The sequence below is a fragment of the Euprymna scolopes genome, chromosome 39 (genome assembly GCF_053919585.1).
Source record: "Euprymna scolopes isolate OS-2025 chromosome 39, ASM5391958v1, whole genome shotgun sequence".
Classification (NCBI taxonomy): Eukaryota; Metazoa; Mollusca; class Cephalopoda; order Sepiida; family Sepiolidae; genus Euprymna; species Euprymna scolopes.
Genome location: NC_136520.1, coordinates 73,982,601 through 73,997,526, shown reverse-complemented (window position 1 = coordinate 73,997,526; position 14,926 = coordinate 73,982,601). Strand labels below are relative to the sequence as shown.

The window sequence follows — 14,926 nt, the reverse complement described above, 5'->3', positions numbered from 1 at the left end:
AATATAATTGAATAATCATATTTTCCCATAAACATATAATTAATATATATATATATATATATATATATATATATATATATATATATATATTGTTTACGTGCACCTGAAAAACTTTGTCATTGAAAAAATCGGTATAAAAAGTATTTAACTGATCTCCACCCACTGTAGAAATGAGGCTGTTTTGTTCAGTCAGGTGATCACGCGTGCCCGACACGCACCTACAATAGCACATACACACAAATAAACACACGTATTCATATACGAAATTAGATAATACACATGTACATATGCATTCATGCAAGCATAAAAACAAACAAGTACACACACATCTCATATATATATATATATATATATATATATAGATAGATAGATAGATAGATAGATAGATAGATAGATAGATAGATAAGGGTTAACAAATGTAAGTTGGTAGTGTGGTAATCATTAATGGTGTAAATTGGATAGAATTTGATTATTTATGGGGATGGCTCAAAAAGTTGGTTTTAATTGGATTGAAGGCCATCATGTTGTATTCAACTGGGAAGCAGGCCAGAGGAAGTGTTCCACAGGCAGATAGTACTGGGAAAGCTTAGTTCATGGAATCTGTGTTTGGATTTAAAAGTGAAAGAAAGTATGGCCACATAGAATAGAGAAGCAATTCTGACAAACACTAAAAAAACAGGTGGCTTTAATTGCTACCCTGTTTCTTTCAGTTTCATTGGGACTTACTTTCTTCGTCACTTCCAAAAACAACTAAGTTTTCACAGGAACATGTTAACTCAAAGTATCTTCAACAACTGAAAATCGTTTTAAGTTCCAACAGAAAAAAGACAATGTTAAAAATTTAGAAACCCATATGAAACAATGGCTTGGTGAACTGAAATCTGGTGACACCTGCGACGTTCCGTGGCTCAACGTCAACATTGTAGAAGACTGGAATGCCCCACGCTGAAATTCCTATAAACATGATATATATATACATTTGAAAATTTTCCGTCGGGTACAGAATTATATTAACGGCTAAATACAGATCAAAAAACATAATGAATTTAAAAATAAAAAATGAAAATAAAGGTTAGCTAACCAGGTTTCGTTCCTCACTTATCAAAGCTAAATCGAGGAAAATACGGTTTAAAACAAACAAAAATAGTCATGAAAATGGCGAGGATAGGAAAAAAAAAGAAATAAACGGGGGAAAAATTACATAGAGACTAAATTAAGTCCAAGAAGATTTTCTTTTTGCTTGCAAAGAGAAGGTCTCAAAGACTTAATAAAAAGAGGCCAAAATTTTCAAATGATAGGGAGAGTCCGACTTACTAAGGATCGTAAACATGTCAGCACTGAAATTCGTGGAACACGCATGGTTATTTATAAGATGGTCGCAAATCGCAGAACCATACGTATTACTCAGAACATCCGAGGGTGAAAAATTTGCATATAGAATCTTTGAAGGCACATGTTGTTTCTACGAAAATCTAATCTTTCCGATGTTCGCCCAACATAGTGCGCACTGCAACTACATTTAAATAAATAAATAATAGAATTATTATGGTGGGGGAGGGGGGGAAAGACGTAAGTACACAGGACATCTATTAGCTATAATTTCTTTGGGTTTATGAAAATTAAAAACTTTCTTATTGATAGTAGTTTCAACAATGTCAAAGGGGTAACCATTATTACAGAGGGTCTTAGTGATAAATTTGAGTTCGTCATCCAAATTAATCTCAGAACAAATTATCAAGACCCTATGTGCTAAAGTTTTGATTAAATTACAAAAACATCCAAAAACGGAAGATTAGAATTCGTTTCCTTGTCTACCGTAAACTTAAGGGCTGGATGAACGTTATTAAGGGACAAAAAAAAAGCATCCGTATTCGTCTCTTTGTCAAATAAGCAGAAAGTGTCGTCAACGTAACGAAAATAGATGTCTGGTTTGCATAAACCAGACAATAGACCCTCTTCATGAAAACCCACAAAGATATTAGCCAACGCTGGTCCTAATGGGGAACCCATGGCCACACCATTCGTCTGTCTGTACATAATATCGTTGAAACTGAATTCTACCGACATGGTGGCGAATTTCATCAGTTCTACAAAAATATTTTCTGGTAATCGGGAAGTCGGAATCTACTCCGATATAAAGCGTCAGCACAAATATTAATAGTCTCTAACAATGGGATACAAATAAAAAGACTGGAAATATCGAAGGAACACATAAATTTGTCTGAATGAGTATAATTTTGTATAAAGTTAGGAAAGCTAAAAGAATCTTTAATACAATATGAACTATAAAGTTCCAAAACAGGTTTTAAAATAATTGTCAACCATTTTGCTAGCTTATGTTGACAAGACCCTATCATAGATAATATGGGTCTCAACGGCCCCCCTCTTTATGGGTCTTAGGCAAACCATACAAACGAGGGCGAATAGAACCAGTAGGACGAATTAAATCAGAAATGAAAGTGGGAAGAACACCACTTTTGACCCATTTGACAAGTTGTTTTTGGAACTTGGTCTCGATAGAAACAGTAGAATCATGAGTATCTACCGGACCCAATTCAACAAATTTAGAGGTGTCCCCAAGATAGTCAACATTTTATTGACATAATCCTGATGATCCATAATGACAACGCCAGAACCTTTATCGGGTTTTGTGATGACTAGAGATTTATTATAGCGAAGTGCTTTGATTTTACGATAATGTTCACTTCGCCATTTTACTTCAAATATATGTATATATATATATATATATATAAATATATATATATATATATATATATATATATATATATATATATATATATATATATATGCATACATACTCGGGTTATTTTTATTCAAAAGTAATGGACTAGTGAATTCAACGAGGTTGTTAGATAGTGCTCAATAAAAAGAGCTGATAATACTTGTTTATTGTTATATAAACATGCTCACATCCCGCTGCTACAAACAGCCACTTGTTTCAATCAAACAACAGATATCATCAGGCAGCGACTTGACTATTCAAATGTTCAATGTTGTTTGATTGAAACAAGTGGCTGTTTGTAGCAGCGAGATGTGAGCATGTTTATATAACAATAAACAAGTATATATATATATATATATATATATATATATATATATATATATATATATATATATATATGAGGTGGAAAGGGAGTAGAAAAGTACTTGATATTGAGAGATGTACAGGATACACGTTTAAAAAACCTAGGGGCTTTTTTTTTCACAAAAAGTCTTCTAAAAGATAAACTGGCGAAACATTAGGAAGGAGAAATATATATTTAATTTTTTTTTTTAAGCATAAATTTTGTTTAAAGTTACTTGACAAGAAATAGAGGAATGGGAAAGATGTTGAAGATTATCCACCGTGACGCTCTCTTGTTCTGTTTTCTTTTCGTTTTGTCGATGGAAATGACTCGGATTCGTCATCGTCTGGACGGCCATATTGAATGTCTATCCAACATGGACACGGAAGTGACATCATTGAAAAGAAGAAGGGGAAAAAACATGATTTATGCTGATATACATATTTATTAGAAGTGCATAATGTGTGGATTGCCAGTTAAAGAAAAATATTATGTAATTAAAAAAAATTCTGTAATTAAGAATGAATAAAAATTATGTAATTAAAAATGAAAGGATGAGAAAATATAATATCGATTCAGTTCCAACATTTCAAAATACAACCGATGAGTTACAACGCGCGGCTCTTTACAAACAGACTTCTCTTTCTCCAACTTTACAACATAGCAAGAAAAAGATAAGAAAAAAAGAACGAAAAGAACATACTGAGGATGGAGTATATCTCCAAAATATATTCATGTTATAAATTTCAAGCAAGTAAAATGTGTTTATTTTCCTAATATTGCATTGTGATTTGGCTTTCAAGCGCACTTGATGCATATTTTATTTCATTTGATTTATATACATATATATACATATATATATATATATATAGTAGAAATGGTAATTAATAAAAACTGAGGGAAGTGCTCAATACTTTTGTAGAGCAAATATGCGTTTTATTTTTTATTACCATATCTTTTTGTTAAGTTACATTATTGTTTCAGCTACCCGGTCGTTTTCTTGATCGTCTGTAGCATCATAACGAACATTTCTGTAAACGTTTGAGGAAGCTACAGACGGCCAAAAAATGGCCGGGTAGCTGAAACAATAATGTAACTTAACAGAAAGATACGGTAATAAAAAATAAAACGCATATATATATATATATATATATATATATATATATATATATATATATATATATATATATATATATATAAATGAAAATTACAATTGAATTAACCAAAATGATCCAAGATGGTAAAATTAAAGTAAATTATAAATATTAAAGAATTAATATTTATAAAATTATCTCAGCCAGATATAAAAGCTCGATAAAACCAAATAGGATATAGAGCTTATAATATGATATTTGGATTTTACCGTCACTGGATTTTTTATCTTCCACCAGACTATCCATTCATGTGTAATCACCTTTTTCTTTACCATATTCCCTCTGCTTAACTTATTTTGTTTTCAAGTAAGATCTTTGATTTACTTGTTGTTTCATCAAATACTTCTGTATGCAAAATCCGATCCCGCATTTTGCTAATTCCTACCCTCTGATGAGAAGGAAAGTATTTCTTCGAAACTCCGCGGATTAAGGACTATCCATTTATCTAGTGTTTCCTTTTCAGATTAAATATGTTTTTAACTCATTTCAAAGTGTTTTTAACATATTTTATTAACTGTTTGCTCATATATATATATGTGTGTGTGTGTGTGTGTGTGTGTGTGTGTGTGTGTGTGTGTGTGTGTGTGTGTGTGTGTGTGTGTGAATTATAAGTTGACAGTCTGAGATCTCAAATTTTAAATCTTAATAAAAAAAAGACAGTAAAATATTTGTATTTTATTCTGTGCACCTACCTTCTGCGTCCACAACTTGCTAAATGCAACCTCTAAAAGCTGACTTTTTCTTTATAACGCGGAATTCTCGCCTTATGGAGATCTTCAAAGAGGCCATACTGTCATAGGGGCGAGCATTAGAGACTTTCTCAACGTCGCCTCTTAACCAATAGTCACAGGGTTTCAAATCTGGCGAGCTAGATGATCACATATTTGCGGGCACAAAAAATGGCAATTCTCTCTTCAAGAAGATCTGCACTATTTTTGACCCGTGATGCAGAGTCCTGAATGAACATCATCTTGGGGCCATAGTTCTTCCTAACCAAGGTGAAAAAACTTCCTCTAGAATCTACAGATATTCCGCTGTATTGATCTTCATGCCCACTTTTATGGAGTGAAGGCGAATGACTTTCCTATCGCTGGCAACCATTCCAAACATCATGAAAGAGGCAGCGTGTTTACTTACTCTGCGTGACTGGAGGAACACCAGAAGGGTCATTGCCGATAACTCTTGAGTTTCTTTAGTTAAGGACTTCGTCTACCACAAAGTTGTTCTCGTCCGCAAAAATGCGTACGGTACCACCATGGTGTTTCAGGTGATTGAGTAGCAAGGGGCTTCTCTTTTCACAAATCATCTTAGATTTCGCTATAAGAATGTTATGACGTCATCTACAATATGACTTCATTCCAGGATCTTTCATATTGGTCGATTTTCGTTTTTCTTTTTTTGTTTTGTTTTGTTTTTTTTTGTTTTTTGTTTTTTTGTTTTTTGCCAGTTCAGCTATTGACTATGGTGGATTTGCTGAAATGAACCGTTTGAAGCCATTAAGAAACCTTCTGGTGCGAATTCTATCACTTCTTGGACTGTGGGTCTTCCTTTAGATGTATTTACCTTCCATTAAGTTTGCTGCAACATGATAAACTGTCCTAGGAGCATAGCCAGTGTCTCTGATAATGTCAGACGTTTTATGCCCGCCGCGGAACAATTCAGCAATAACCATTCTATGATTAAGTTCTACACTGGCGCTCGTTTTTTTTTTTTTGTTTGTTTGTTTTTGTTGTTTTTTGTTTTTTGTTTTCTTTAAATGACTAATCTGGAACATCAGAATCTAAAGAGTACAGCAACTAACATTTCAGAATAATAATCCCGCTTTAAAAACCCTAAATATTGGATTGAAATTACCGTCAATTTATCGTTTACACCCTGTAGCTGCACTGATGAGCTGTGAAACAGCGAAACAGTACTGTATGTGAATGACTATATTTTAAGCCCCGCCCGTTCAGGTAGAGCACTGCTTAAATTGGCTATAAAGCGAGGCTCGCTGTTTGTTTGTTTTTAAAATAAACAAGCAGTTCGAGCACTGAAAAAACGGTGGATGAGTGTCTATTTAAATGGAAATTCGATGAGGTCATTTCCGAGCACCAATCTAATGGGCCGGAGTTAAGAACTGCCGATTACCAACGTAATGGTTGTAGGTTAAATCCCTGGCTAGGAATAGGTACTTGTCTAGCCGCACTGATGAGCTGTGATACAGCTATATATATATATATATATATATATATATATATATATATATATATATATATATGAAATAAAATGGAGGTGGAAGGACCTGGATACTCAACGATTCGCCCGATTTATGCGGGCTTCTTCAAGAGGGATGGTCATTGACGAGAGAGTCGGAGGATTGGGGCTATATATATATTGATGGGGGAAAGCAGTAGCGGAATAATGCAAATAAAACGAATATTTTTGTCTAATAATATATTTTGTTTCAATTTAGAGGGAAAGTGTTGTCGCTGAATGCAATGCAACAGACCGTGCAGCAACTCCTTTTCGTAACGACGGAGGACAGCAGCGCTACGAGTACAATTGCCGGTAACAAGATGACAAGTGGGAGTGGGTCGACCACGGTAACCGTCACGACAGAGTTAAGCATCGAGTCAATCGTTTTCCCAGTTGCTGGACTAAGGGTCTGGCACATCGCTGGCATCGCCATCTGCGGAGTGCTCGTCATCAGTAAGTAACTAACTCATCATTTAAGTCGGCAACAAGCTTATCTTTTCAACTTCAAGCTTTCATTCAATCAGATATAAAGTATCTCTCTCTATCTCACCTCTCTCTCTCTCTCTCTCTCTCTCTCTCTAATTTCGTAATAAGCAAACAATATAACAGGTTTATCATAAGATGTATTTCTTCAGTGTTACAATATTATGTTATAATATATTGTTGTAGTAGTAATTCTTCTAATGCACTCACCTCCAAGACGGAAAGTCTGTTCTGTTTTCTATCAATACACAGGGACTGGGAGAGAAAGAAGAAGAGGAAGAAGTAGAAGTTGTAGGCGTGGTTGGTTTTATGAGAAAGAAGGCGAGACTAATCGCGAGAATTCCCGGGATTTGAGAGGAATAAAAGACCGAACTCGGGCGGATAAGCGACTGTGCTGTTGCTCAACCAGAGAAAACGGTGATAGGAGAGGAAAGTTGCTCCTTAAAGAAAGTTCCGGCTTAAAATGAGAAAGAAAGTGAGGCTGAAGGACCTAGCAGTTTTCAAATATATTGTTGTCTTTGTTATTGCGAAATTATATCATACTAGGTTGGTGCAAAAATAATGTCTTTTTTTTTACGTTTAACTATATAAGAAAAACGACATTATTTTTGCACCGACCTAATATATGCTCGATTACTGGTTTACAAAAATAAAGTTTTGGCAAGATTGGGGATAGTTGTTTTTTGTTAATTTGGAGGTGCTGAATTCCAATATATAAATAGTTCTGCTCTATCACCTCTAGTTTCTGTCTTTTAAATAGTCTCATTTTTTTTTACATGGAGTTCACCGCTTATCAAGGCCCAATGGCCACTCGGGATAAGGGTTATTGTGTGTACAGTAATCAATGGTATAGTGTAGCAATAGTATTGGAGAATTGATAAGGTATCATTACTTAGGGGATGGGGTTCATCAGGAATTTGTTTGTGTTGGACTTGAATACATCCAGGTTGAAGTCGGGAGGGAAACAGGCAAGCGGAACAGAGTTCCACGGGCGTGCAGTTCTAAGAAAGAAGCTTTGTTCATGGAATCTACGTTTTGATTTAGGCACAGATAAGGAGTGGGGAAAATTATTGACGGTGGTTTCAGCTAGTCGGGTGTTTTTTGAAAAAGATTGGCGAGGGGGGACCAGAGAATGAAGCGCAGACGAGCACTTAGTATAAACATAAAATAGATGTGACTATTTCAAAAGTTGCTGCAGCTTATAACAGATAAATCAGGATAGATAAAGAACACTGATTGAATAAATATACTTGGATGACACAATTACACAATTCAAAGTACTATGGGAGGTCAAAAATGTATTTTCTCAGAAGATTTGGTGTATTTTGCCTCCGGGATTGCACCCAAGAGCATCCAGCAGAAGTCTCTTATCATACCGTGGTTCCATTTGCCTTGATAGTTGCTCTCCATCTTTGTAATGTCTTCGTGGACTCTTTCTCCATCCTCATCACTCACTGCTCCAACGTTTGGCGGGAAGAAGTTGAGGGAATGAAAAAAATGAATCTTGAATGAGATTCGGTACCCTACGTCCTCGTAAGACTTTACCAACTTCTCAATACAAGTTTAGTAATCTGGTACGCGTGTGTTACCAAGGAAACCACTGCAGACTGACTTGAATGCTTTCCATGTTCTCAGTTCCTTTAAGTTAAAAAGCTCCTCAAAATCATCTGATGAGGAAAAATGATCCTTATTTACTGGAGGTGTAGGTACAGAAGGATCATCTGAATGGGGAACGCGTCTCATACCAGATCAGAAGGTTGGGATATTTTATATTTTTCCTTATATTAGTTAAACAAAAATAACAATCATCTGAATGGTTTCACGGCTCTTCAAACCATCAAGACTGCGAAGTTGAAAGCTGCTTTCTTGCAATAAAACCATGCAGTTAGTCTATTATAGCAGGGTTTACAGTGATAGTAGGCGGTTCTGAGGAGGGAAGTGATGGTTCAACGCTGTGCAACTTGTGAAGTCCAAACACACGTAGCAAAAAGTACTGATCTTGTTGAGGCATCCGCGACGTTTTGAAATGCTTGAAGCCATGGAAAAATCTGAAAATATTATAAAAACTAAATCAGATGCAGGGCAATGAAATGTGCATTTGAGCAACCCAACAGATGTGTAACACGAGAGTTGAGGGAGACCAACTTTCTCCGCCACAACCTCTTCCAATGACTGAGTGCGGATTGAGACCGGCTACCTTAACTGCCAAAATCCGTATGGATATATATATATATATATATATATATATATATATATATATATATATATATATATATATGTATACATATATGATATATATAGGATATATATATGATATATATATGATATATATGATATATATATATGATATATATGATATATTTATCATATATATATATATGATATATATAGGATATATATATATCATATATATGTGATGTATATATGATATATATGTATATATATGATATATATTATATATATATGATATATATGATATATATATATATATATGATATATATGATATATATATATGTATATATATATATATATATATATATATATATATATATATATGAGAGCAAATGGTTAATAAAATATGTTAAAAAAACACTTTGAAAAAATATTAAAAACATATTTAATCTGAAAAGGAAACATCAATAAGTGGATAGTCCTTAATCCGCGGAGTTTCGAAGAAATACTTTCCTTCTCATCAGAGGGTAGGAATTAGAAAAATGCGGGATCGAATTTTGCATACAAAAGTATTTGATGAAACTGCAAGTAAGTCACAGATCTTACTTGATAACAAAAAGTGAAGCAAAGGGAATATGGTGAAGAAATAGGTGATTTCACGTGAATGGATAGTCTGGTGAAAGGTAAAGTATCCAATGACGGTAAAATCCAAAAATGTACATCCAAGAAAGTTAATTAAATTTCCATTCACACAAGTAAAATCAAAGGAAATCACGTAATTGGAAGATGGTCCAAAATAATCCAAAAGGCCGAAATCCGTGGAATAATTCACAAATATTTACAATGAAAGGGGGAAAAAATTCCAATAATATTAATAACAGAAAAATAAGATATGCGTTTAACACAGCAGCCGAGACAAAGTGTAATTAAGAAAAATCAGTGAAGAAGAAGAGAAAAAAATCAGTGAAGAAGAAGAGAGAGAAAGAAAAAGATTAAATGATGATAGAATTAAATATAAAATAGAAAAGCGAACGTAAAAATGACCTAGACAAAACGACGTTAAACGGCGCGAAAAATATAGGGCAAAAAAGAGGTCAACTAAAATGTACAGCTTATTACTTAAGAAAATGTCAGCAAGAGTTATTAAAAGACACTAAATGGAAAAATAAATTAATTAATAAATAAATAAATTAAAAATTAAAAAAAAATAAAATATAAAATAAAAAATTTAAGGGGAGAGGATGGCCGGTATCTGCAAATTCCGGATAAAGCAAGTAAGTATGTAAGTAAATGCATATAGTAAAATATAAGTAAATATATGTACAAGATATATATATATCTATATATCTATAAAAACAGAGATGTGTGTGCCACAGACGATTTCTGATTGGTTAATCCAATAATCACATCTCCTAAAAAACAATGGTTTCTACGCTCTTACCTTTACCATAAAATATTATGGCTTTATTTATTGTCCATCTTGGAAGGGTTTAATTTTTTAATAACTTGTTAATTACAAATTTAAAAAATACGAAACTTATATACGAAACTAAACTACACGAAATCAAATGCTCCTACAAACTTAGGAGTAGTATGAGCAAGCACACGCGCACACACGCACACACACACGTTCACTACCGTCACGTTGTTATGGCAACCAAACCCGCTGACTTACATAAAAAGTAAACACACACAGCAAATGTGATTTTCTTCATTTTCTCATTTCACTCGTTGTCTTAAATTCATTTCGGGTTTGTATTACTGTACACACAGATTCGAATAAGTTGCCAAAAAACAAATATATAACAAATAAATGTTATCAAAGGCAAGATAAGTTACTTTTCTACCAAACTGGATATATTTTTCGTGTTTTTATTCAATTTAACATGTTTATTCAGCTCGAAAAGCATACAGTGTTTACCGATGTATTGGAAAATTCAAGATGGCGGCCGATTCTCTCTTTAACACGGTAAGTTTGGAAAAAGGTGTAATAAATAAAAAACCGGTTAAAATACTGTTAAAAACTCGCTCAATATATGTTACCGTGACATAGGTTGACATATATTCGGTGGGTTTTTAATAGTATTTTGTATAGTTTTTTTTATTTATAACACCTTTTCCCAAACTTACGGTGTTAAAGAGGGTGTGAGACGCCATCTTGAATTTTCCAACACATCGGTAAACACTGTATGCTGTTCGAGCTGAATAAACATGTTAAATTGAATAAAAACACGAAAAATATATCCAGTTTTTATCGGTTTTTTACCTTCTCTGCAGAAGTACAAAAAAAAAAAAAACGGAAGGTACTTTTACAGAATGTTAAACTAACCCTAACCGATGTTTTATGTTTAGTTTAGGAAAAGTCAGAAGAAACAAAAGTCATTATTGCATGAAATATACGTATTTAGTTGAAGTATTGTTTATGTCAATTCGTTCGAAGAAATTTAGCAAGAATACCTGTAAACCAGGAAATCGGTAAAATGTCATCATGGATGAATACTTATCTATTATAATTTCTACCCTTGACAAAAACTTAGCCATAACAAAAGAGATTTATTGTTCAGATTGTTTTTGAGATTGATTTCTAAAAAGATATTTTATAAATAAAATCGACATTAAAATTAAAGACTTAAATTACAATAATTAAATTTAAACATTCTTATTTCAATATTTGGCACATAACACCTGCAAAAATGATCACAATGTCAGGATTTCATTTTATTTCAGAATCGATGGCAAATTGTGTAGATTGATATCTCATTATATTAAATACTAATATTTAACATTAGTTTATCATTTAAGCCGATAAAAGGCCTTTTTTTTTTCTTTTTTTTTTTTTCTTCGCGTCATAAAAGGATTTGGAGTTTCCTAATCAATCTTTTCGGGTGCAGTTGCACGCTCTCAAAATAACTAAAGTGTTGGCTTTAAAAAAATTGGTTCATTAAAACTAAACAGGTTTAGTTTTAATAAAAAAAAAATCGCTTTGGTAATTAGATATGTCGTATGGTTATCCCTAATCGCTGAATAAAACCGCTAACGAGTTGAATGATTACGACATAAAATTAAACTCGGGTTCCTGAAACGGAAACTTCGTTTGTTTTTGTTTTTTTCTTATCAATATATTTACATTGTTATTTTATTTTCATTTTCAATCATTCGAACAGTTTTCTTTTTCAAGTAATCCAAGTTACAAAATTCCCACTGTTTACTATGCTAAAATCACAATGACTAATGTATACCTATTAACCCTTATCCTTGAGTGGCCTCTGGGCCTTGATAAGTGGTGACACCCATGTAAAAAAAAAAAATCACTCGAACAGTTTTCTTTTTATAATGTATAGTTTTAAAAGTTTAAAAACTATATAGTTTTTACTTCAGGAAAATTAATGGGTCAGTTTTTACGATGTGCCCTGTTAAAATACTGTTAAAAACTCGCTCAATATATGTTACCGTGACATAGGTTGACATATATTCGGCGGGTTTTTAATAGTATTTTGTATAGTTTTTTATTTATAACACCCTTTCCCAAACTTACGGTGTTAAAGAGGGTGTGAGACGCCATCTTGAATTTTCCAACACATCGGTAAACACTGTATGTTTTTCGAGCTGAATAAATATATTACATTGAATAAAAACACAAAAAATATATCCAGTTAGGTAGAAAAGTAACTTATCTTGCCTTTGATAACATTTATTTATATATTTGTTTTTGACTATTTTTTCGAATCTATGTGTACAGTAATACAAACCCACGATATGAATACTCACGTTGTTATATATATATATATATATATATATATATATATATATATATATATATATATATATATATACATACATATATATATATATATATAAATGAGATTATAGCAGTTAAAAAACATTTTTAAAACACACACACACCTTTTTCAAAGTGATCAGAAATCGTATAAAAGTAAAAAGGGTAAATTTTTACTTACTTTCCAACTTAATCACCTTTAACGTGACTTTTACAGTTTTTTTTTAAATGGAATTCATTTACCGATACAAAAGAAATGATTAGTAAATAAATCCATGAATAAATATAATAAATGGTTTATTTTACTACTTGCCAGGATGCGGAGGAAAATGAATGAAGGGGGAGGGGAATAAAATAAAAACATTTTGGAAACAGAGTAAGTTTGAAAGAATTGCTTTGCACAGAAAGAAATTAATGAAAAAAGAATAAAATTAAATTTCTTTTCTTTCTTGATTTTTTTTTAGTTTTTTATGAAAAGGGAAGTCAAAATTAAGACTATAAAAAACAATTTTTATTAAGAGCGAACCTCAGTCGTCAGGTCTGTAAAAAAAAAGACGTGGAATAATCAAGAAATGTTTTCTAATACAATTTTTTTTTACTTATGTGTTCATTTGTCTCTTTGAAGTTCGTTTGTTTAATATATCGGTTTGCAATATAATTTTGTCATTCTGTCAGACTCAAATTTTAAATCTATATATCTATAAAAGTGAAAGTGTGTGTGTGTCTGTGTACATTTCCCTACGAAATAACTCTGTCAAATTTTAGTCTACAGACTCGAAATTTGATATACAGGGTACTGAGATTTGGAAAAATCTATGTGATCCGTTTTTAGCCAGAAATTTGGCGATTAAGGGGTCAAAGTTCAACGATTTGAGCTTTGAGAACTCTAACAAACTTCTCCGACAATTTTGGGTCTCCACACTTGAAATTTTAGATATAGCTTCTGTGGACATGGATCTAACTTAATAACTTGATTTGAGGCCAAAACAATAAATTTTCAGGGGTCATAATAGGGGTCAAAGTTAAAAAAATTACCTCCTTTTTTTTGCTCAGCATACACCTCCAAACACCCGGGCAACGCCGGGCACCCATGCTAGTATATATATATATATATATATATATATATATATTCCTATTCCTATAAATTCGTTTTTCTTTTGGGTGTATTGATATTCATATTAAAAAAACCCTTTTCTACTTATTTAAAAAGAAAATACAATTTCCTTATATATGGGTTGTGGAATTGCATCCATCTGCAAAAGATCTAGCTAATTTGCATATTCTTTTAAACATTCATTTTAATCAATTTCCTATTAGTTTTTTCGGTTTTCTTATGGGGTGATCATCTTTATTTAACTATTACGTGTAATTATATTCATGCAGATATTCTACATGATTTATACTTGCGTAATATTTGCGTAAAACGTTTACAGGAAACACAAAATTGTTTCCATATATATTTATATATACGTATATATTTTTGTTGCACAGATTTTGCCTACCAAACTCCTCCTAGAGTTTTTGGTCTACGGACATAAAATTTCATATATAAGGTGTTTGAATCCATGCAAAACTTTATATTTGGGTTTTAGCCTGGAAAAATCCGTGCAAAAGTGTGAAAATTTAAAAAAAATGAAATTTGGCAGGTGAAGGTCGAATGCCGCCATTACGAATGCATAATGTAGTTAATATTGGTTCATGTTTTAATTTTTAGCCTTGCAGTAAACATGTTTTCATAGCCCAGTCATTTATGGCAGAGACAAAATAAATCGTGAGCTGAACGTTTTGGTTTCGATTCTCAATGGTGGCGCATGAGTCTTTTTTTTTTTAATCATTATTATATATTGCATCCAATCTATCTATCTATCTATCTACATCTATAAAAGTGTAAATGTCTGTCTGTCTTTTCTCTATGGTAATTAAGGAAGACTATTATACAGAAATACATTACTTTACATATTCACACTTTTTAATATATACATATGCACATAACCTTATGGACAGTATATAGGGC

The 14,926-nt window shown here is 32.5% G+C and overlaps 1 protein-coding gene across 1 annotated transcript in view; it reads left to right on the top strand.

Moving 5' to 3' along the window:
- The window catches only part of LOC145263875 (uncharacterized), an 87,889-nt gene that overhangs the window by 32,123 nt on the left and 40,840 nt on the right, over positions 1-14,926 (top strand). Inside the window, exon 2 of the mRNA XM_080120955.1 lies at positions 6,696-6,931. Coding sequence (XP_079977081.1) covers positions 6,696-6,931 — 236 coding nt within the window. The remainder of the gene's footprint in view (positions 1-6,695; positions 6,932-14,926) is intronic.